The 26,069-nt window shown below is 42.8% G+C and overlaps 1 protein-coding gene across 1 annotated transcript in view; it reads right to left on the reverse strand.

Moving 5' to 3' along the window:
* The window catches only part of EFCAB2 (EF-hand calcium binding domain 2), a 610,154-nt gene that overhangs the window by 267,595 nt on the left and 316,490 nt on the right, over window positions 1-26,069 (reverse strand). Inside the window, exon 3 of the mRNA XM_044058128.1 lies at window positions 15,626-15,698. Coding sequence (XP_043914063.1) covers window positions 15,626-15,698 — 73 coding nt within the window. The remainder of the gene's footprint in view (window positions 1-15,625; window positions 15,699-26,069) is intronic.

A 26,069-nucleotide genomic window follows, 5' to 3' on the forward strand; every position in this document is an offset into this window, starting at 1 on the left:
GGGGGATTCACCAAATGTGTCTTGGAAAGCTCCTTGAGTTTTACAGAACCACATCTTCCCTCCCTTCTGACCTTTGGGTTAAGGTGTGGTAGGGGTGGAAAAATGACGGCAGACAAAGTCTTTCTATCTTGCTCACACCTGGTAAGTGTTTCCATGATTTTGAGTCCAAAAAGGGACGAGCCATTGAAAGGGGTGTTAAAGGATGACTTAAAGGGCTCAGCAAAGGAAAATAAGTGCATCCAGGAATGTCTCCTAAAAGCAATTCCTGTACCTACTGCCCTGCTCATTCCATCAGCTGCATATGAGACCAGACACATGGAAGAGTTTACAAGGGAACTGAGTGTAGCAAGCTGGGAAGTTACTTTATCTGACCCCCCCCCCCCCCCCACGCAGCTACTGAACCCTATAGAGTATCTCCCAGCTCTTTTAGGAGATCTCTTTGCAATCTAGTAAAATGCATGAGATACTTCAGTAATCAGAGGGCAAAGATCACTGAAGTAAACATGCGCTTTCCGTATCTGTCCATGATCCTAGAATCCTTATTGGGAGAATGGACAGACATAGAAGTTTCTGACAATTCCTTCTTGGTGGCTGCCGTCACCACCATGGGATCAACAGGTTCTCCTTTGGTTAGAAAGGCCTTGTCCTGGGGGGAAATTTATTAGGCCTCCGAGGGACAGGTTCCATGGAATCCGGGGACTCCCACGCCTTTCGAGAGACCAGTTCCATCAGCTCATCAAAAGGCAGAGACACCCAAGTGGTGGAGGGCTGAGACCGGAAAGCCTTCAGGAGGGTTGACTCATGAACAGTAGGGTTAATAGGCTTCCAGCCACCCCCTCTGTTTAAAAATTTCCAAGATATCCGCAAAGGAGATATCCTCCAAGGGGGACTGTGGGGACCATTCTGACTCATCTAAGTCAGTGTCTGAAGTGATGGATTTCTTCAGGGAATCCAGATGCTTCTTCTTGCATAACCTCTTCCTGGGAACCTCATCAGTGGGGGCTTCTGGTGAGGTCTTGAAAGAGCATGGTTCACACAATGGGGCATCCTGAGGCTCTGGGTCTCTACACTTTTGTGAGATCTGTGAAGCAGAAGCAGACACAGGTGCTTTAAGGGAGGAGGTTACTGGTCCTGATGATGTGGAGTCTTGAGGGGACAATACTCTCCTCATGACATCGAAAGCCCCCCCACTCCAATGAGAAGGAACTCCTGAATCTGAAGAGGCAGGTGACTCCCTCCGCACCAAAGTGGTGGGTTCCAAGCCCGAGGTAGGCGTTGAACTCATCCGAGCTGAAGCCCCGAGAGGTGAAGTCGGAACCGAAAAGTCAGTTCGACTATCCTCTCCGGACCTGACCAGCGAGTGTTGGCTCCTAGACTCCACGGTCGGCACCGAGGAAGTCAGAGCTGTTAGAACTGACAGGCTTGGAATAGTGTCGGCCTCGATGGTTCCACAATCATCAGCTCTGAACACTCCAGCTCTGAAACTTCGAGTTGGGTCAGAGGAGGATCGGAAGAAGCAGGAAGGGTTTTGGATGATTCTGAAGCCCTGAGGGTCGGCCACGACAAGAGTTTGGCCAGCGCCGGTGTTTGCAGAAGCCTCTACACCACACGATCCACATGTATTTCCGAAAGCCTTGAGGACTGAGAAGAGGCTACAGATGACGACACTGATTGGAGGACAGGTGACTTGAGGGGGTCACTGTTGAATTATCGAAAACACAATCAATTGAAATGTGTTTCCGATAATTCAGTTTAGCTAAAGTGCATCTTGTCGAAAGTGCAAACTATCGACTATGCACTTTTGCTAAACCCAAAATAACCACAAAAAAAAAAAACCCAAACAACATTAAACATTGTTATGCAGGGGGGGCAAGCCCCCCCTGCACCCCCCCCGTGTGGGGGGCTGTGCCCCCCCACACTCCCTACTTTATTATTCTCACTCTGAGAGCACACTAAAGTGGGGAAAAGGAAATATTCCCTAATCCCCACTGTAGTACGATGTCAGCAATAGTTCCGTTAGTTGTAAATCAACAGTATACACTGATTTACAACTAACGGTGCATGCAGACTGCATGCTTTCTTTGTGTTTTCATTTAGTGAAAGTGCATTTCGACAAAATGCACTTTTGCTAAATTGTGATTGCCGAAACACAAATTCGCTAATTTGTGTTTCGATAATCTAACAAGGACCCGACTTGAGGGTAGGAGATACCAGTTCCAATACCGGGGACCGGCTCCTACCAACAACAACCGTCAGTTCCAAAATGTGTGGAGCCAAGGCAGACGGTATATCTGTTACTTTAGAGGTCGATTAATCTTTCTTTGGCTCTGACACAGAAGAAGTTTTTGAAGAAGTTTTTGAAGACTTTGACGTCTTGTCCTGGGTATTGTCCTGTATTGTCTTTGTCCAGTGATTCTTGAAAGGAAGATTTTACTAGACCTCTAGCAATCAACTTACTCTTCCTTTCATGCAACACTCCACTGCTAAAAGAATGGCATATGGAATAGTCCTCTTGCAGGTGAACCTCACCTAAGCAATAAACGCATTCTGAGTGTCCATCAGTTATGGACATGTTTTGTCCACACTTAGGACATTTCTTAAATCCAGACTTTGATTGCTCTTGCTGAGACATGCTACAAGGAAGAAACAATCCACACTACCAATATACATATATATATATATATATATATATATATATATATATATATATATATATATATATATCTGTATATCCTACGAAATTACAGGCTTTAACAGTAACCTATAACTAAAGCACACACACACCCAGAGGGAAAGTTATAAACCCATCTAATCCGAACCCTTTTAAAGCACAACTCAGTCCAGAATAAAATGGGCTCAAATGAAAGACATTAGCCTCTAAGTTTAGGCTATCAAGAAAACACAGCAAATAACTATGAAATATATAAATATATATAAATAGGGAAAGGAGTTTTTAACTAGGCCTAATAAAATGGCCTCACAATGAAAAAAGTTCCTATAAACTAAGGAGTGCACAAGCACTATGGATAATTCTCCTGCATCAAACTAACTAATCTAAAGTACTACTAGTTAAACTGAAAGAAAAAAAATTTAACAATAAGAATAATAGCAAGAAATATGCTTAAATTTCACTGGCCAGAGCTGGTGAAACGCACGACCTGTTGCAGCAGTAAATGAGATCTGGGGGAAGCACCAGTGCATCGTGGGATAGGGAGTAGGCCACAAGCTGGTTGAAGACCTCAAGCTTTTCCATTTTAGCTGAGTAACCCATCAGTAAGAACGAAGGTGAGATAGTACAACTTCACATCTTCTCTTCCTTTTTCCTTCTTTCTTTTGAAGCCATACTGCTTAGTAAATATGAAGATAAACATATGTTAAGCCATTGGTCAGCAATATCTGACATACCCACATTATAGTACTCCACTGCCAATGTCCACAGTTAGCACACTGTGTATAACACCTTACCCACTCAAACATAGAGGCTACCTCAACTGGTTGCTGTCATGGGGTAGCTGGTTGTAACCAGTCACAAGTGTGGCTCTGCCACACAGAACTGTGCTACATATACCTATAAAACATATTGTGTCAGTGTAATTTGATGCCATTGCATCTGTACATGTGGGTCTTACAGTATGGACACCAAAAACAAATGTACAGCCTCCGACACAAACGTGGACAGCTACAGCGATGCTCATCTGTATCCTGTATGCTCCAATCAGCCATAGTTTGTAGCATGTGTTACCTCTGTATCTGTCCGCCTTTTGCTATTCTCCACCCTCCACAAGTCTAACAGTTTCAAACAGAATTTATGGTAGAATGGAAACTGTACTCTGGCATCTACTAACTTGGTCTTTGCAGGTATTCAGTACAACACAAGATTTGAGGCCCAATGCAAGCCATTCCCAATTGTGACACCTGCAATCTGCCTGCTAGCCCACAAGCAGAATGGTACACATACACGTAAGCAAGACAATGGGTGTACATGTGGAACAAATTGCTATGTGAATAAATTCTGCACTGTAACGCTTCTACCTGCCATGAAGAAAGATGACTCTGAAGTTTGCTCCTAAAAGAAAATGGCAAAGGAGTTGAGGTAAAACAAAGAAAGAGAGCAGTAATTTGAAAATTTTTGGCTGTATCCATCATTTCTTGTAGAACTTGGATATAGGGTTGCCACCTTTTCAATGTCCAAAGTGGAACATTTTTGGTATAAACGTCGGATTTTGCAGGCTGAAACATACCCATGGCCAGTACAAAGGACAGAACTTCACTTTTTTGCCTAAATAAAAGCTTATTCTTATAGCATTTTAGTTGCTTATTCTGTTTCTTATAACATTTAGGTGTTACAGATACATAATGACTGTTTTATGCAACTATTACATAAAATATACGAAATAATTTTGTCCTAAAATCTCAGGACATTTACAATTTTTTGGCAGGACACAACTGCCCAAAGAGGGGCTGTCCCTCGCAAAGTGGGACAGGTGGTAACCCTACTTGGATATTGTAATTGGCTTGATTTCCTTTATAATGCTTCTGATGATAAAACCACAAAGGGTTCCCTCTCTGGGGTAACAGCTATATACATTTCCTTAAAAGAAGATCTCATTTTACTTTTGTTTCCATATCAACAATAATATCATCTGCTGGTTGACCAAGCAAGAACTCTTAAGTATTCTGGTAACATCATCATTATAAAATATAATTCTGACTCATACAAGCCTTCTCAACATTACACCTGACATGTCAGTTCTTGAAGAATTATCACCAGTGTCGTTATTTTCAGTGTATGACTTCCGCCTTGAAGTGGCAGCCTTTGAAGAACATCTACACCATCACAGGAACACTTCAGTATGTGTGAACTCTTTACTCTTCATTGCTGAAACCAACTTCTCTATTTCTTTTATAATATTTCTACTGAGAACTGGCTGCAAATTTTCCTGAATTTGCTCTAAAGTGGAATTCTGATGCAAACCTTTCTGAACTAAACAATTAAATGCTCTAAAAGCTAAAGTACTAGATGTTCATACTTTCTCACATATTTTTCTATTTGTCTTGAATTCCTATCAAAAGATAAAGGTGAAAGAGGGAAAGCAATATTCCACTCTAGTTCATCCTACCAGTGCTGTTGAATTAAATTTAATAGACAAGTAGCAACATCCTTGACCTGGTCATTACTAACACAGGCGACCGTTGCTCTGCACCAATAGTCAACTCCTCTCTGGTTAGATCCAACCACAAACTAATCGCCTTGGAAATCCACATCCCTCCCACCCCTCCAGCAAAGGTAACTACCATGAAAAACTTCTCAAAAGCTAACTTTGGGCTCCTCAAAACAGAGGTAGCTAACTTCACTGAACCCATGCAAATGGAGAATAGTTGCATGACCGTTGAATCATACACCAGTGCACTTGCACGAACTTGTACACAAATGCATGGATCTCGCCAAACCCAACAGAACCGAGACGCTCTCCTCCAAAAAAAGGAAGCCAATCTGGTGGTCCCCTGCCATAAACAAATTGTTCAACAGAAGGAGGAAAATGATGCGGAATAAGGTGAAGTCCCAAGACTGGAAAAATTCCCTTATCAGCCTCAAAAAAAAGTTGAGATCTGTCATCAAATCCTGTAAAGCTAGCTATGAATACAGAATTGCAGCAGATAGTAAAGACAACCACAAGGCCTTCAATAGTTATGTAAAGAATCTCCATGACAATACCCAGATTTGCTCTGAGCTACTGCACAATGGTACCTCCTATACTGAGCCAACAGATATTACCAATATACTGGCCGACAGATTCAGTGCCAACTTTACCCCTCTTCCCCCCAAAGGACCAATCACAATACCATTAGATTGCCAGGCACCCAGTATTACTGCTGCACAGGTTAAAACAACACTGCACAAGGCCAACAATACAGCTTATTTGGGACCTGACAATATCCCCGGTTGTGTTCTATATGAACTACAGAGTGAACTGGCACATCACCTGTGTGGCTTGTTCAATCACAGCCTCACCTCAGGCTTTGTCCCTACCAAATGGCACACTGCTATAGTCATCTCTCTCCACAAAGGAGGAGCGACTACAGACCCTCGGAACTATCGCCCCCATTAGCCTGACACGTCTGATATGCAAAGCTATGGAATGCATCAGCATGGACCTAATAAATAAGGATATAGGGAATCTCCAAACTCAGGATCCCACACAGTTTGGTTTTGTAAAGGATAGATCATGCCTGCTCAACTTGGTCGACTTCTATGAGTCAGTCACCAGAGGTGTGGCTGAAGGCAAGGTGGTTCATACAGCCTACCTTGATCTGGCCAAGGCCTTTGATACCATCCCCACTCAGAAATCATAAAAAAGCTGACTAAGCTAGGCATCAACCCCTATATAACTAGGTGGATTGCAAACTGGCTCACAGATAGAACCCACAGTGTGAAAGTAGCTGACTCCAAGTCAGACTGCCGACCAGTCAGGAGTGGAGTCCCACAGGAATTGGTCCTGGGTCCTCTCCTGTTTGTTGTCTACTTCTCAGAAGTCGAGGCCAACACAAAGGGACTCTGGCTCACAAAGTTTGCAGATGATTGCAAGTTAGGAGCCATTATTAACTCCCCAAGTGATTTTGACATCCTACAGAAAGGCCTCATTGAGACCAACAACTGGTGTCAGAACCATGGCCTTAAGCTCAATGCCAAAAAATGTGTTGTCATCCCCTTTGGGAAAAACACAGTTCCTATAAATTACCACATCGATGGTAGTCCACTGAACACAGAGGGCGTTATAAGAGATCTGGGGACATGGGTTGACAGCAACCTTTCTTTTGACCACCACAATGCCACTGTGGTCAGAAAGTACTTCTATGTGGCACATCTCATTACTAAGAGTTTTGCATCTAGGAAGAAAGAGGTTATTGTCTCCCTCTACTCTTCCCTCATTAGGCCAATCATCGAGTATAATGCCCCATTTGGCATGTACCTCACTAGACACCTGCAGCAAATGGAGAGGTCACTAAAGTACCTCAAAAAGAGGATCCTAGGCCTTAAACACTTGTCCTATATGGACAGACTCAAAAAACTGCAACTATTCTCTGTCTCATATCACCTACTTAGAGGCGATCTCTGCTTGACTTACAAAGCCACGTCTGACCCAGCTCTGTTAGAAATGCTACACCTAAAGAAATCCCAATCCCTCCACACCACACGCTCCAGAGACCTCAACCTCATTACCACAATCAACAGAATGTGCTCGAGGGACAGGTTCATAACACAGATACTGCCCATGCTATGAAATAGACTTCCCATACATGTCAAACAGAGCACCTCACTGGCGCTCTTCAAGAGAAACCTTGATGAGTGGAATCACTCCAGTGGCTCTGCTCAACAGAGGCACTGGGAACTAAGGTCGGGTGGCACAATGCCAGGGTAATCCTATGGGCTAGGCTTGTAAAGGCTCCAGGGCCATTAGCCTAGTACACACCTATGAACCTACAAGTAAGGAACACAGGTCATACAATGGTAATGAAAGAGAGCAAGCTCTAGTTATGAGGATACTATAAATCACGTATGACCAATAATGACTAATATAACTAGTCTTTTTTTTTTGTATGGGTGGATAAAAGGGCATCACAGTTCTAAGAATTTGATTTCAAAACATCCTGGAAAGTGTACTAAAGCAGTAGTAGTACTGTCCACTTTAAAGGTGGAAACCTCATCAACTTTCTATCTCCATTCTCAAGGTGAAGACAAATGCCTTACAAATCAATTGCAAACTTCTATAAAACTTAAGATATCAGTGAGGGAAAGTACAGCTGTGTAAGTTACACTTAGCATAAGATCAGATGCTATAAATGATCACTGCTGCAGTATATGGGCTATATCCTGCCAAGTATTGAACAGCCGGCCAGCTTCCAAAGCTTCAGGGCACATTCCACACACTAAAACTGTCAGGCAGCTTGAGCTAAGCTGACTAAAAGACAAGTTTGGATGTGTAGCCCTTCAGAACTTTCCTGCAATCAGACAGACGGAGGCAGAGGGAGGCTGAGCCCTGAAAGGACAATGTTAGGAACAAAAAAAATAAACATCCACACCCTGTCATAAACAACAACCAAAAAACAGGGAAATAGAGGGCGGGAGTGACTACTGCAGCAGTGATCATTCAAACATCTAGTCTTATGGTAAGTTTAATTTACACAACTGCTATGTTCATCATATTGATCACTGCTGCAGTAGCCTAAGTTATATATGCAGATTACCTTAGCTAACTATATTTGTGAGGTGGAAGGAAACAGTCCAGGAGTCACTGAAAAATGGTCCTAACAAAGTTTGATTTGGACCTATTAAAGGATTCAAGCTTATACTACTTTGTAAAAGTATGTACAGAAGACCAAGTAGCAGCTTCTAGAATATTTTTAGAATATAGCTCTTTCCAAAGAGCCATAAATGAAGCCAAGGCCTTAGTAGAGTGGGTGTTGACCCTGCCAGGAATAGTTTTGTTCTGGTGAGTATAACAAAAGGTAACAGCCTTAAAAAAGTATTTGGAAATAGTCTATTTTGACACAGGTTGTCCCTTCTTATTTTCACAAGAAATTAACGATTGATCCAAACATCTGAAAGATTTAGTTCTGTCAAGATAGCAACCGAGTTGTTTGTAGACATCTAAGGTATGGAGTATCCTTTCCCCCTCATTTTTAGATTCAGGAAAGAAAATGGGGAGATGGATAATTTGGCTTAAAGTATACTCAGATGCCACTTTAGGCACAAAAGAAAGGTTTATTCTCAAAGAAACCCTGTCCATATGGAAATAAGAAGGGGCTGACTCACCATAAGAGCTTGTGACTCAGATACCCTTCTTGAAGAGGTCAGGGCAATCAGTAAAATGGGTTTCTATGTTAAGAACATCAAGTCAAACAGATTAATTAGTTCAAATGGAATAAGTGTTAACTTCTCTTAGCACAAAATTAAGATCCCAAGGAGGGGCTACTGGTTTTCTTGGAGGACTCTTATGGAAAACCCCTTTCAAGAACATTTGACATGAGACTGCACTGAAAGAGGAGGAACCATGGGGAGACATGCTGAAATTAATTATAAATGAACCCTGATGGAGGAATAAGAAAGGCCATATGATAGTAACTCACACAAATATTGCAGAACAAAAGAACAAATACCGGGTACAGATTATGCTGTTGGCACCAACTAGAAAACCTTTTCCATTTGCTAATATATAATTTTCTAGCAGGTTTTCTTGCCTCCATTAGTACCTGCTGCACATCCTCAGTAAACAGCTGTCTGAAAGGAATTAAGACCCTCTCATTCAGGCAGTCAATTCAAGTTGCTTGATGTAGGGGTGCATCAAACACCCCTGTTCTTGTTTGAGTAGATCCAGTCAGTGGGGAAGCTTGTGGTTAATTGCCCCTGGTCATTTCCAAAAGAAGGGGGAACCATGGTTACATGGGCCAGAAGGGAGTCACCACAATGATGTTGGAGGATTCCTTCTGAATCTTCAGAAGTACACTATATATTATATCAGTGGAAAAGCATACAGAAACATTTCTGCTCAAGGAAAAGAAAAATCATCAGTCTTCCAGGCCTTCTTGTATGGAGTCCTGGAACAGAATCTTGACAGCTGATTGTTCAGAGAAAAGGCAAACAGGTCTACTTGAGGAACTCCCCACAGATGGATCAAATCTTGGAAGCCCTCCCTGATCTAGTTTCCATTTATGAGGGTCTGCCCTAGTCCTTGTCAGCTTGTCTGCCACACAATTTCACTCTCAAAGAATGTAGTATGTCTGTGAGATTGTGTTGAGAAGCTACACCCCAAACTAACATGGTTAGGCTGCAAAGGGAGGGTACAACCTGGTTCCCCCTTGCTTGCCAATGTATCACATGATTGTGGTATTGCCTGTAACAACTTGAAAAGGATCCAAGGACCAAAGATGGTTCAGAGAGCTCAGTGCATTGATCAGGGCAAACATCTCCTTGATATTTATGCATTTGCATATGTTTTTGGTATCCCACACTCCCTGCACTTTTATCCCTGTTGAAACTGTTCCCCAAGCAAAATCTGAAGTATCTGTGGTGAATGATTGCTTTGGAGCTGGGAGGGAGAAGGGGAGATCTGGATTTAAGGATATCTATTGTCTCCACCAAAAAGAATTCTCTTCAGAGGTATTCCCTTGCATTGACCAATGTCTGAGTGGAAACCCTTAGAAACAATCAAGATATAAAGATCATTTTTTCTTGTGGAAGAAAAGCTCTTTGAACTTTGATGTCTTGTTGGCATCCAAACACAATCCTGTGTGAAGGAGTCAAGAAAGACTTTTGAATATTCTCTTGGAATCCCAACTTCTGCAAGAGATCTCTCACCCATAAGAGAGATTCCTGACACTTTGGCAAAGACTCTGCAAAGATAAATAAGTTGTCTAAATATGAAAACCTGTAAATACCCTGTAGCCTGCAATGAACTAGACACTTTGTGAGCACTCTTGGTGCAGTGGAGAGTCCAAAGTGTGAGGCAGAGAACTGATAATCTGATCTATACATACAGAACCTTTAGAAACTACTGAAGTCTGGATGAATTGGAATGTGATGATAAGCATATTTGTCTAGTGTTTTCAGGAACCTTTAAAAAAGAAGAAGAGGTAACAGGTTGGGAAGTGACATAATTTTGAATTTGGGTACTTTTACAAATGGATTTAGGAAAGAAAGATCCAGAACTGGTCTCCAAGAATTTTCTTTCTTGGACACTAGGATCATCCTTGAATAAAACCCTTCCCCACCTGGGAAGGAGGAACTGGTTCTATCCCTTCTTGGGAAAGCATGTGATGAAGAACTGTAGAACAAAAGAGTCTGATTTGGGAGATGAGGTATGACCCATTGGAAAAGAGGAATTTCCTTTCATTGCCATCTGTAACCTTGATGAATGATTTTCAGAAACCATTTGTTTGAAACTGTCTACTGCCAAAGAGGTATATGAAGATTCAGACTTTGTGGAAGAAAAAAAAGGCCGGGATGGAAGGGGTTTACAAGATCTCTTAAACAGTCATTTACACTTGTTAGACTATCCTTGGGTTTGGGAGGTTAGAGGCTTATTTTGGAACCCTCTTTCCATTTCTTCTTAAAGATCAGTTACCTGTATTTTGTTAAGATGGTTAGTCTGTTTTGTTTTTTTGGCCAAAACTGATTGAGGGGAAAGAAAATCACTTTAAAATTTTGGAAAAGGAGGGTGGAAAATTCTTAGAGATTCCCTGGATCAGCATGCACCTTTCACACTTTTTGATCACTTATTCAGTAGAGGGGCCAAACACTAAATCTCTGCCTAAGGCAAGGGAGAATTTAAAATCTCGTTTTTAACATCATTTGGGAAGTTCTGAGGATGCAGCTGTGCAAACCTTTTCAAAACAGTACAAGTCACCCTAGCCCTGGAAGAAGTATTAGCAGAGTCATACACAAACTGTGAACAAGGAGTAGTAACCTGTGCAACAGAAGCAACTAAGTTAGTTAAAGCAGATTTCTCCTAAGTAGAAGAAACTTCAGATAAAACATTCATCATACTTTCACAATTTGTCAGAACAAACTTTTAGCATATGAACCTTCTTCTTCTTTCGGCTTTTCCCTGTTAGGGGTTGCCACAGTGGATCACCTGTCCGCTCATGACTGGCAGTGGAGTTTTATGGTGTTGAGTTGCCAGCCCGGCGCCCACCCTTCCACAGAAGGCACACACATGCATGCACTCACACCTAGGGCCAATTTAGAGTGTCCAATCCACCTACAGCATGTCTTTGGGATGTGGGAGGAAACCGGAGCACCTGGAGGAAACCCACGCAACCACAGGGAGGACATGCAGACTCCACACAGAAGGCACCCCAGCTGAGGATTGTACCGAAGAACCTCTTGCTATGAGGTGGCAACACTAACCGCTGCACCACTGTGGCCGCCCTCTTTTAACATATGAGCCTGACAGTTCAAAATTCTGAAAATCAGAGTTGCAGAAGTATATACTATTTTGCCATACCTATCAATAATGTTCCCATCATTATCAGAAACAGTAGAACTAGAATTAAATAAGTGCTTAGCAGTAATGGGATCAATTAAAACTATAGCTGTTGGGCCAGATTTGGGAATAGTGCATAACAATTTAAGACTGAGGAACTTATCTGTCTTCTTATAGGCAAGTGGCTGACTATTAAGAAAACTGCAGGTAGTAATGCACATATCCTCTAAAGCATTCAGAACAAGGGGAATGGGTGTAGGTTCTGGGAAATCCTATAAAAACTCACAGTATGTTCTGAGGGACTGAGAAACCTCAGTGTTCTCCTACTGAAAACACTAGTACATTTTAGCGACAGCCTCAGAGAAAGAGAACCCCCTCCCCCTCCCAACACACACACACACACACACACACACACACACACACACACACACACACACACACACACACACACTCAAGGAGAATCAGAAACTGAGCTCTCCTTTGTGTCTGAATCAGAAATCTGAGAAAAAACTTGTATGCATCCCTGCGTCTACCTGTTTAGATTCAGACTCTTGAATCTCTTCAGGAAAAGAGGAATCTCTTTTTCTTTTGCCAGAAACTGCTTTACAAGAAGGATCAGCAGCCTAAATAAAACCCTCAGCCAGACCCAGTAAACTAGTTTTACCCAAAGAAAATTGAGGTAGGGTGGGTACATGCTTGTTTTTCTTTTCTTTTTTTTTTTTTTTTTTTGTGGACAGGAACAATGGGGCCGGCTAAGTTACTAATGGCAGCAGCAGCAAGCAGCTTTCTCAGGGATGCACATAGCAGTCTGACACAAAAGGGAAACCCTCCCAGTTCCCTCTCCAAGGACTGATAAAAGTGTCTTTCCCTTGCCCACTGAGGGGACCCCAATAGCCACAGAAGATGTAGCTAATTCGCAGTCCATAGAATTCACTCAGCATCCAATAGTGTTACCCACAGTAAGAGCTAAACCATACATTTAGTATTAAATGTAATAGAAATGGGATTAAATTCAATGCAAAGAAGTGTAGCACTGTCAGTCTTTGGTAAATAAATCCTGCTATTACCCTACAGTACAGAAAACACCCAACTCCAGTCTGATACAGTTGTCAGATAGCTAAACACCTTTGCAAACAATTATCTGTCCTTGCACAACCACATAGTAACAACAGTCAATAAATTGTTCTATCTATCCCAATTAATAACTCAAAGGTATCTCATTCCAGTCAAAAGAATGTGTCTTTATTCCCTGCCTTGATAAGATCAACTATAGATTATGCTGCTACTTTTAGTGGATATCTATCCAAACAAATCATACAGTTAAAAAGACCCCAGTGGTTTCTAACTAAAATATCACTAAATGCCTTCAGCTACCAATATGCCTGGAAGGCCTGTGTCTATATCTTGTCTCTCAGACTCCTGCAAAATTATTTATATTTGGCATTTTGTACTGTTAAAGACCCAACCATCCAAGAGAGCCTACACCTCCACAAAACAAGTGGCTTTGCAAACATCTGAACTACAGAAGAGGAATCCCTCAACCATAAGTTGTAATTTAGCACTTTCATATTTAATTGTAAAAACACTTCAGGATAAAATAAAACCCTACAAAGACCAGTTTAACCCCCCAAAAAAGATTCACACGTACAACTACATGACCAGCTGTCATTTGATAAGCCAACCATTATGCAAATTCTTAATTTGGCTGCTTTTTGCTTCAAAATACATTAATCACATAATTTAAGAAAGGGCGATAAATAGTTCTTAACCTCAACTGCCGATACTGCTGACTTCCATTTGAGTGCCCATGTCACCTCTTTTAACTTTCTTCAGCACACAGTACAGCACTACAAAATAAACTTTTTATAATTCTGACAACTTCTAGAATGTCAGTACAGCACATTTGTCTCATCTTTACTCGATCACATACAGTTGCTCATAAACCCTTTGTGAAAGTTTAAAAATAGCTTTGTGTACATAAAATGCATCGCAGGTGTCACACTGAGCTAGGTAGACTACACACACACATCATTAGAATTAAAGTGTTGATTTAAGCATAAGCAGCTCTGGTTGTAAAGGGGCTATTCAACACATATTTGCAATATTGACATAAACTGCAAAACTGCAATGATAAGTCCCTTGACCACTCTTTGTACTTTTCTCTACCCAAGATTTTAAATGTGTATTCTTTCTGTAAAAAAATGTAGAACTCCACCAGTCCTCTTGGACAGTTCATTAACTTGCTAGAGAATTTTCCAAAATTTTCCACTTGTTAAAGACAGACTGTTTAATCATAGGACTGTCGACTGAAATTTCAAGGAAGAACACAGTGTCATTGCTGAAATGTTCTACTTCTTGGGTACCTTGGGATATATCATTCATCTTTACTATTGTAGCATACGTAGTATCCCAGCTTCCCACCATCTCTCCAAAAATTCAGTCAATTAGAGGGACATCATAACCTCTGCCACTGAACATGCTTTTTAAGTCCCTAATTTCCTGAGAAACACCTGGTCATTAGCATTTAGCCTAGAAATGCTGATGGTTTAATCCTTGATAACATTTTCTTTCACACATCTCAGGATACAGCTGGAGGCATGTATACATGTGTAACTAAAAGTGGGCTTATGATGAATGCTAACTTAGACAGTTCCAGTGCAGGCATCAGTTACCAATATGATGTCAAGAAATTCAACTGCATATGAGACCAATAAGCTGTAAATCTTAGAAAACAGATACATTAATTTAGATGTGAAATAAAATCTGAAATGCCATCAATATACTGAATGTAAAATTTCGTATTTTGCCAAAAAACTGAAACTGAACGTCACTTTTTTTCCTCAGTAGTAAGGTACTGTGTTTACAAATGTAGGGGCTATTGTTGCGCCCACTGCAAGACTGATGGATGACCTGTCAATAACATTTGTTGTTAAAGCAAATAAATTATTATCAAGAATAAGGTTAAGCTATTTACATGTTGTTGGCAGAAATTATACTAGAAAATAATATAGTACAGAAAAGGAAGTTTCACCATTGCAATGCCTTCACCTTGAAGAATGATCACATACAGGTCTTTTATTCCAATAGTAACTAAAAATCAACAAAGTCAGTATTAGCAACCAGACTTAGCAGATGCCACAGACTCCAAAGATAGGACTAGATCAGTTATACTGCTTTGCTCAGTTCTACTGCTTTGTTAAGTAAATTGTCATCCAAAACAACAAGGGCTTCAGTATTGGACTCTCTTGCAGAAATTATAGATCTAAAAAGAGATCTGACTGTAGATTTTTGAACTTCAGGAAGACAGTGGAAACAATTGATTTGTCAACATTTAAAAACTGAAAATAAAATTATCAAGCAAAAAGTCATCTATTAGTCTATATGCTCTACTGATATCAAAAATAAAATACAACTTTAAGGCTAGGCTTAGATGTGATACATATTTGATTTAAATGAAGCAGACCAGAGACTAGACATGCATGATCTGGGCATAAATCGTAAACATATTCATACTAAAACTAAATAAAGCAGCAGACAATAATCCCCACACAGTAAACCAGTCTTATTCCTCCACCGCCAATTACCAGTAGCCAAAGCAAAAGCATATAAAACGGCAAATTTACCTAAGGTGCATGTCTTACCTCTGCAAGCATATCATGGAGCTCTCCTTCACTAGGGCAGCAGCCCAGTGACCTGACAATGGTACCAACTTCTCTACATGGGGAAAAGAAAGATCATAATTACAGCATAAAAAGGTTAATTTATCAACAGTCACAAACAAACATATGCATTAATTAATTTATTTATTTTACTGCATTTGTTAACTGGGATAGTCCACATGGACAGAAAGTTGCCCCCTTTCAGTGGCGTCTTGGGAAGAAAAGCTCCACTTTATACGTCAAGTTAAGATTACAATTAAAGTTTTTTTTCTTAGATGTAAAGACAAGGTACAGTTGTGTACTTTGTCAGTAACAGCTGAGATTACATAATTTAGTACAAAGATTACAACACATATATATTTGTTTACATGCATTTGATTAAAGACAAAAATATGCACAATAAACATAAACAGGCAGTAAACGATGTTGGTTATTCTCTTCTATGCAAACATGTATGTTGGATATACATTCCCCCTGGGATTCAGTAATCTCTGTGTAGGCTTTGTGGGAAGCCTACATGAAATTTACATGTGTGTGCAGTGATGGACAGTGAGCAGCAGCGCTGATTACGTATTCATACTGCGCACCGTGTTTAAACATAAATAAGCATGGTTCCGTGGCTGGCAACAATGTTGCCAACCAGGAAACCATGTAAAGCAACACAGATAGCAAATCTATTTACATCAGAGCACAGTAGGTTACTGGAATTGCACAGAATGCCACAATGATTACCAGGGCTTCACATATAGATATTTATATGGTCCAAACACAGTACAGGACAGTGTATACAATGAAGAGTATTGTGAAATCCCATTCCAGGCATTCTGTACTGAAGTTGCATAAATGATCTATAAGGGTACATGGACTGCCATGTAAAATAAACACTCAGGGGAAGTGTGTGTACTGAATAGGGACACACAGATGAATTTTAGGAATGAACACAGGGAAAGAACCTAATGTACAGCACATGAGGGCATGTCAATGGAAGACAGTTGTAGCAGCAACACCAATCACATATCAATATGGTACAGTATGGACTGCACAGTGAAAATGTGCATTATGTGATTGTCGCACAAAGTGACATAATGGGGAAAATGTCTGTGCAAGATAAGCATCCTTACCTGAACAATGCAAAGGACATCTATCAGGGATGTTATATACAATTGGAGTAGCATGCATATTGCGGAGCTGTGCAAACTAATTTGCCTGAATATGAGTGTAATCTCAGCAGAGGTCTCCAGCAAGTGGGACACAGGTAAAGGTTCACAGACAACAATATAAGAAGCACACACAATCATGGACAATATCAGAATAATACCACCAGTAATCACATGTCTATGACATAACATATGTGATTTATAGTGATCTGAATGGGTTGTGCACAAACACGATTATGACATGTCCACGCTCTATGAGGGTAATCACACACATTGTCCTGACACTAACATCTACTGCAGGTGTTAGGAGGGACACTGCAATACCTGTAAGTGACATTACGATCAATACAGACTAGTTGACTGGTGTGCATGGCATATATATATATATATATATATATATATATATATATATATATATGCATACATATTTTTCTATATATATATATATATATATATATATATATATATATATATATATATATATACACACACACATATATATATATATATATATATATATATATATATATATATACAGTATAGCACAATCCACACTGTCACAAATGTTAACCATGCTATCAATGTTGTCAAACAGCTATGTATGTAAAGTCTGCATCATTGGAATGAGTATCATACAATCATGTGGTATAACAACTTGATGGGGGTTCTGCACCATCAGACAGTAATGTTTATGCCACAAAAAGAACACCTAGGTATAGCCAAAAAGATATGTGACAGGTTACTGTGGCAAAGGTGGTACACTTCAGTTACACATCACTGGAGAATGTGTATGGAGGTACATGAAGAAGGGTGCATTGTACTCAGTTATTGGTGTGATGAAGGCTGTGAACTATGGAGGTATTATGGCCTGTGATATAAATGTCCTTCACATACTCAGTAGTGTGACATACAAGGGAGTAGTCAGCACAGTAGTCACATACTGGTAGACATTCCACATACCATCTATCCCAGGACACACTTCAATTCCTATTGGTCTGATTATAGGGTGTAATGTCTACATTATCCTTCGGTTGTGTGTTTGTTTTTCTGATGTAACAAATCTCTCCATGTTTTTGTTTCATTCCAGGTCTTGTCCTGACTGTGGCAGCAATCTTTGGTGAGTGTTGATACTGTCTGTATTATACTAATATCACAGTTGGAGTCAATGATTGCCCACAGTCTGTAGTTCTTCAGACAGCTGTTTGGACACAGGATGTGTATATCATTTGTGACATCTATGACTTATAAGTCAGTTCACACATTTTAACATATTTAGATGCCACACGTGATACTTTGGTCTCCCCACTTGGTGATATAGGTGTTTATGGCCACATCTGACAGTGATGAGTGAATACCTCACTGTGGATTTGTGTCAAATGCCTTGGGCTTGTCCAGTTCATAAGAATGGTAGTGTTGTCATCATGCATGCCCTCAATGACCTCTTTGAGGACATCTAACATACGTTAATGCTACATCATGTCTGTTGCAACTCACACATAGTGTCCATTCAGAAAAGTTCCATGATGACATTTTGGTCTATCTCACAGATGAGGAGAGTCAGGATGTGTCTATACTTGCATGCATCAGGTGCTGCCCCCCAACTCAGATGGATACATATTGAAGTGCATCCTTCTACAAAAACACAGTCTGTGTGGAGGGTGTGTTGGTGTGTATTCAACCATGCCAAAAAGGTGTATGTGCTGAGTCAGACTGAGTCTCTGTGATAGGCCTTGATGAAGGTAAGGCAGTGCATACTGCCTATCCTGATCTGGCCTAGGGTTTGGACACAATCTCCCATGTAGCTATCATTGAGAAACTCTCCCAGCTGGGGAATAAACCCTTATTTCACTAGATAGGTAGTCAACTGTCTCACCAACTGAACACATACTGTGAAAGCTGGTGAATCAACCTGTACCAGTAGAGCTGTCACCACTATCCCAGGGATCTGTACTTGGCTCCTTACTGTTTGTGATCAATTTCTCGACAGATCAGGCTGACATATACAGCCTTTGGCTTAACATGTTTGCTGATTCTTGCAAGCTGGGTGCAATCACTGAGTCCACCAATGATGATAACAAACTACAGGGGGGGCTAACACAGACAAATAATTGGTGACAAAGCCACGCAGTTTACAGATAAATGCAAAATCTGTCTTTATTTTGTCCTTCTGCAAAGTGGAATTCCCTGCTAATTACAGCATTGGCTGCAAACCTGCTATGCTGCAAGCCAGTGATGCAAGACCTGAGGACACATGTAGATAGCAATCTGAACTTCGACAACCAAGTGTCCACACTGATATTGAAAGCCAATGTTGTGCACATCATAAGTCACACCAGCATATGCAGATCTGAGGATTATATTACAGCACTGTACTCGAAACTTGATCATAACACTAATATAGTATAATGCTCTTTTTTCCATGTACCTCACCAGGCACGTGTAATAGCTGCAGAGATCACAGGGGTTTCTCACCAAGAAAACACTGGGCCTACAACCATGCCATAATGTATGTGGATAGATTGAAAGCCATGTCACTGTGATCTGTATTGTATAGGATAAGGTGACTTCTGCCTGGACTCCAGGCCAGTCTCCAACCCTTCCCTGATGGTAATAGTGCAGACCCGCAATTCAGATATAGCTGATGACATTAGCAGTGTCTGAGGAGGACAGTATGGTAATAACAGTGTCTCACATTCTGGTGTAAAAGGCTCTCTGTAATGTCAAGCAAGTGCACAAACACACACACACACACACACACACACACACACACACACACAAACACACTTACTTGACTGCAGTGAGAACAGAACCCCTACCTATCAAAGTACACAGTCTACAGAACTACGTATTAAAGGCAACCATCACAGGTCAAGTCTGACTTGGAGTGTCTCGGGCAACACTATGTAATATCAAGCAAGTGCACACACACACACACACACACACACACACACACACACACACACACACACACACACACACACACACACACACACACACACACACACCAGTTGACTGCAGTGAGAACAGAACCCCTAAGTACACAGACTACGGAAATAAGAAGTTATGTACCTACCATAACGTTCCATGTTAGTTGTCTTCTCTCGCCTTCTTTCTTGCTTGATGGGTTCGGAGCCGATCCTCGGCTCCGACTCGGCACTTGCTTTAGCTCGAGAACTCCTTTTACCAGCTCGAGGCAGCCCCATATCCCATGATGCAAGGCGGTAAGTACCCAGATCTCGTTTGTTGACAAAGGGCAATAACACCAAGCATAAAATACTTCCCAAAGGAAGAAGAAACTTACAGATGGAAAAGGACCAGGTCTGAATGGTCTTTAGCATAATAGTTTCTTATACAAGGTCTGTCCAGGCCAGGGGAAGGAGGGAGGTCAAGAAAGAAGGAGAGAAGACAACTAACATGGAACGTTATGGTAGGTACATAACTTCTTAATGTTAAGTTGTCAATCTCGCCTTCATTCTTGCTTGATGGGACCGCGTCCTAGCACCTCTATCCTGGGTGGCTCAATGGAACAAACTCTTGAGGACTGTAGAGCCAAAACTGGCTCTGTCCCTGGAGGCCAAGTCCAATTTGTAATGGGAAACAAAAGTGTGAGGAGTGGCCCAAGTGGCGCTGCACAAATAGTGTCCAAAGGAAGTCTAGCTTGAAAAGCTGTAGAAGTAGCTAAACTCCTAGTTGAATGTGCTTTAGGTTTTGAGCACAGCTGTTTTCCCCTGAGTATAAATTTCAGTGATGACCGAAGAAAGCCATCTGGACAAAGTCACTTTAGAAACAGGAAGGCCTTTTTATTATCCGCATAGGAAACAAAAAGTTGATCAGATTTTCTAAATTTTTTGTTCTGTCCAAATAATATCTAAGTTGACGGTGGACGTCAAGATAATGTAGCTTTTGTTCAGCTCTATCTGAATAGTTAGGAAAAATACAGGAGATCAATGGATTGATTCAGATTGTTCTTTGAAGCGACCTTAGGTAAAAGGATGGATTAGTTCTCAAAGATACTCTGTCTTTGTGAAAAATCAAATAGGGGGTCGAACCGAAAGAGCATGAAGTTCAGACACCCTCCTGGCAGATGTAATAGCCACTAGGAATAAAGTTTTCCAAGAAAGATATTTCAGGGAACAAGAAACAGCTGGCTCGAAGGGGAAGAATCAAGGATGTCAGCACTAAATTTAGATCCCACTGAGGAGGAGGATTCCTGATTGGAGGCTTTAGTAGGAAAATTCCTTTCAAGAAGGCCCTGCAGAGCCTATGGGACATAATATTATGATCTACTATCCCGACATGAAAATTAGAAATAGCAGCCAATTGAACTCTGACTGTGGAAGAAGAGGAGCCTGCATGAAAAATGTCTGCTAAGAAGTCCAGAACTGCCTGAACAGGGGCAGTAAAAGGATCAATATTTTGGGCCTTAGCCCAATAAGAGAAACGTTTCCATTTGCTTGTGTAAATCCTCCTGGTAGAGGATTTTAGTGAAGCTACTATGATGTCTCTAACTGGGTTAGAGATCAAAGGAAGCCTGGCTAAGGAAGGAAGTGGAGCAACCATGCTGTGAGGTTGAGAGAAGGGATTGACCGGTGCAGCTGACCGGATTGGTGAATCAGTAGATCTGGCACTGGGTCCAGATGCCACGGCTGCACCAAAAGGTGATGATGGAGGAACGGAACCAAACTTGTCGAGGCCAGTAAGGGGCAATGAGAATCAATTTGGCTCTCAAAGCGGTAGCTTTCTGGATCACCTGAGGGATCAGAGGAAATGGAGGGAAGGCATAAAGAAGTCCCTGGGGCCAATCCTGGGTCAGAGCGTCTCTGGGGATGGCCTGATAGAGGAAGAGGCTGAAGAAGTCTGGACATTTGCTGTTTTGGGGAGTAGCAAAAGATCGCAACATGGACGACCCCATTCCAGAAAAATCTCTTCCGCTATAGATTGCTTGAGAGACCACTCGTGAGGCATGAGGATAGCTCTGCTCAATCTGTCCGCTATAATGTTGGTTTTCCCAGGGATATGCGTTGCTACCAGAAACCGATGAGAGGAGATCGCCCATTGCCAAAGTCTGAGCTTCTCGACACAAGGGGTAGGACTTGGTTCCGCCCTGTTTGTTGATATACCAAACTACAGACATGTTGTCTGTGTGGACTGCAATTGTCCCTACGGGAAGAAAGTCGTTGAGGGCTTGCAACGTTAAAAGCACTGCTCTCATCTCCAGGACATTTATGTGCAGATGGTACTCGAACGGTTGCCACGTCCATGAACCATCCTGCCCTGATAATGACCCCCACCCGATCAGGGAGGCATCCGTGGTGACAGTGGCTATCGGGACGGAGGTACAAAGCACCTGCCTTGGTGAACCTGAGACGATGTGATCCACCAAGCAAGATGTTCTTTGCATGTTTGTGTCACCAGAATCTGGTGACGCATTGGAAGTTGCTGGTATGACCACTGTGTGAACAGCATCCACTGAAGAAGGCGCATGTAGAATCGAGCCAGGGAAGAAGTGTAATGGCCGCAGCCATGAGACCTAATACCTTCAGAACCATTCTGGCCTGTATTTTCTTGTTGGCCAGAATGATCCTGACATGAGTCTGAATGTCTGAAACTCTTTGTTCTGTAAGGGTAGCTGACATCCGAACAGTGTTTAAGTTTGCGCCTATGAAGGTAATAGACTGGCAGGGCGATAAGGATGACTTTTGAAGTTGATTGAGATGCCCAAATGAGAACAAAGGCCTATTGTGTAATCCCTGGCTTGTATAAGCTGATGCCTGGTGGTGGCTGACAGGAGCCAGTCATCGAGATACGGAAACACCTGGAATCCTTGACGTCTCAGGTGAGCCGTGACCACTGCCATGCATTTGGTGAACACTCTGGGGGCTGTAGTGAGACCAAAGGGCAGGGCTCTGAACTGGAAGTGACTGGACCCCAGCCGGAAGCGGAGAAATCTCCTGGAGCGTCTGTGAATTTTGATGTGATAGTACGCATCCTGAAGATCTATTGAGCACATCCAGTTGTCCTTCTGTAAGAAGGGCAGAATTGACTGAAGAGTGACCATTCGAATCTTGTCTTCTTGACAGACTTGTTGAGTCTGCTGAGATCCAATATTGGTCTCCAGTCTCCCGTCTTTTGGGGACCAAAAGAACCTTGAGTAGATTCCGGCTCTGAATGGTCTATTGTAACTGGCTGAATGGCTCTTTTTGCAGTAGTTTTGCGATTTCTAACTCTGCAATGTCCCTTAGACCGGGTGGTACATCTGGAAGGGAATTTGAGGAAAAGGACTTTCCTCGAAAGGAATTATGTAACCCTTGGATATGATCGACTGTACCCATCTGTCTTGAGTGAGGGAATGCCAGGCTTCTGGGTACAGTGATAATCTTCCCCGACTGCCTCCAAGGAGGGACAGCCGGGCAACACCTCAGGGATGCTGAAAGGGCTTGTCAGAGAGAGGCTCCCTGTTTCCCTGGTTCTTGGACCCCTCTGCCTCTAGAGTGGCGTCTGTTATTGTTACCCCTCTGCCTCTATGGGTAAACTGACCACGTGAATCGGCGTGACTCCTTGGGATTTACGGAACCACATCTTCCGCCCTTCTGTCCTTTGGGATAAGGCCTAGAAGGGGTGGAAAACGGACTCCAACAGCAGAAAGAGTCTTGCCGTCCTGCTCGCACCTGGTCAAGGTTTCCTTCACCTGAGGGCCAAAAAGCTGACCCATCAAAGGGAGAATTTGTGAAGGGGCCTTAAAGGGATCCATAAAATCACATAGCCGCATCCAGGCTTGGCGTCTAAGACCCACACCTGTGCCTGCGGCTCTACTGGCTCCATCCGCAGCATAAGATATTAGCCGCATGGAGGAGTTAACAACGGAATTGAGGGTTCCTAGCTGCGAAGCAATCTTTTCTTGAGCCCCTGCAGCTGTAGGATCCTGAACTACTTCTCCCAGCTCCTTCAGGATATCCCTTTGGAGTCTGGTGAAATGACATAGATAATTCAGCGAACGATAGCAAAGGTCGCTGAGGAAAACATCCGCTTACCATCTATCCATGGTCCTAGAGTCCTTATTAGGAGGATGGACGGGCACGGAAGGATCTGCAAGTTCCTTTTGGTGGCCGCAGCCACCACCATGGCATCAGCGGGACACCCTTGGTAAGGAATTGTTTGTCACTCGGGGCAGTGATAAATTTAGAAGGCCTCCTAGGGACTGGCTCTACAGAGTCAGGAGCTGCCCACGCCTTTCGTGCAATAACCTGCATAAGGGGTCAAAGGCGGAGACACCCAGGAGGTGGAGGGCCGAGATCCAAACGCCTCTAGGTATACTGACTCATCCTCAGAGGGATTGTTGGTGGGCCAGTTTCCCTCTGTTTCAGAAGTTCTAGGATGTCTGAGAAGGAGACATCCTCAGAGGGGATCTAGGGATCCCTCTGACTCATCAAAGTCAGTATCCAGTGACAGACTCGGGGAGTCTACATGCTTCCTCTTACAAGTCCTCTTCCTAGGAGGATCTCCCAAAACATCAGGAGAATCCTCGGAAGAGGGGAAAATTCCCAATGGGGAAACCTGAGGCGGAGGATCTCTGGGTCCTGTAGCAAGAGAAGTGGCAGAGATGTCAACAGGTACTATAGAGGGAGGAGCTACGGAACAGACTGCTGACTGATACCAGTGGCCAGTACACTCTTCATCACCTCGAATGCTCCCTCCCAGGCAGGTCCGAGAGAACCCGCTCCGAAGAGCTAGGAACTCCAGGGACCACCGAAAGGGAAGTCTCCGAGGCAGATGTCGGAGCCGAGCTCACCAAGGCCGAGGCTCCAAGGGAAGAGCGGGCTCGGACAAGGGTCCGATGCCACTCACCCCTCGGAGGAGACCATGGAAGCCCGACCACGAATCCCTCTAAGGAAGGTCTCAAGAGGAGATAAGAGTAGAGGCTGAAGGAACAGAAGGGGGTATCCGTCCTCCAGCCGTAGCAGTAACCATGCCCGAAGACTCCAACTCCAAGTTCTGGGGTAGAGTTGAAGGAGGAACTGTAACGGGGTGTGGACCAACAGTCGTCTGCTGAGACGGACTGTGTAACATTTGGGCCAGTACCTGTGACTTGAGTAATCTACTGACCACTCTCTCTAGGTCATGATCTGACAACCTGGATGACCTTGAAGATCGGCTCCGATGGCTCCGTTCCGATAGAAGAGGTGAAGCGAGCGAAAGTATCGGCTCCAAGGAAGGAGACCTCGACCTCTTCCTGGAATGAGCCATCGGAGCCGATACTATAGATCCTGTCGGAGCCGACTTCACGGAGCCGACAGGAAGCCTCGATGTATCGGCTCCAGCCGGAGCCGATACAGCCACCAAAGTAACGGTGTCGGAGCCGATCGGAGCCGACACCGATGCCTGTGCCACATGGGTGTCGGAACCGATCGGAGCCGACATCGAAGTGGACAATACAGATTCGGCACCGATAGCCATCGGTGCCGAAGCTGTCAAGCCAGAATCGGCTCCAGCGGGCCGATCTCGACTCAGTATGAGTCGGAGCCGAGGCCGCAGGCTTAGATACAGAAGCCTGGGCCTTGGCAGGTTTTGCTGATTTTGGTGGAGCCGACTTAGCCGGAGAGCCCTCCGGCTTAAGAAGGCCCCTAAGAATCAGCTTATTACGTCTCTCCTGCAGGACTCTCTGGCTGAAGGAGTGACAAATAGCACAGGAATCCTGCAGGTGAAGAGGGCCCAGACAATACAGGCAAGAAGTGTGACCGTCTGTCAGAGACATCTTCTGACAGCACGAGTCACACTTCTTAAAACCTGAGACCCTCTCCTTTGACATGGTGCTGAAAACACAACACACACACACACCAGTCAAAATTAACTTAAACAAAATACCAAAAGGTATTCTATAAAAACCAACACACACACCCTAACAGGGGGGGGATGGGATAGGGAAAAGATTGACTAACAAAAAATTAAAGGAGACAGGGAATTTCTGTCAGAAAGGGTAGAAATATAAACTTAAACTATCAATAAAGGAGTTTTGACTAAAAGGGGGCTTAAATATCACAAAAGTGAACAACTTACCAGGAGCTGGTAAAAAGAAGACCTCCTAAGCGAAGCGGCAAACGAGATCTGGGTACTTACAGCCTTGCATCATGGGATATGGGGCTGCCTCGAGCTGGTAAAAGGAGTTCTCGAGCTAAAGCAAGTGCCGAGTCAGAGCCGAGGATCGGCTCCGAACCCATCAAGCAAGAATGAAGGCGAGATTGACAACTTAACATTCAGTACTTTACACAAGC

Source organism: Protopterus annectens, chromosome 1.part2 (genome assembly GCF_019279795.1).
Source record: "Protopterus annectens isolate FY-2018-M chromosome 1.part2, PAN1.0, whole genome shotgun sequence".
Classification (NCBI taxonomy): Eukaryota; Metazoa; Chordata; order Ceratodontiformes; family Protopteridae; genus Protopterus; species Protopterus annectens.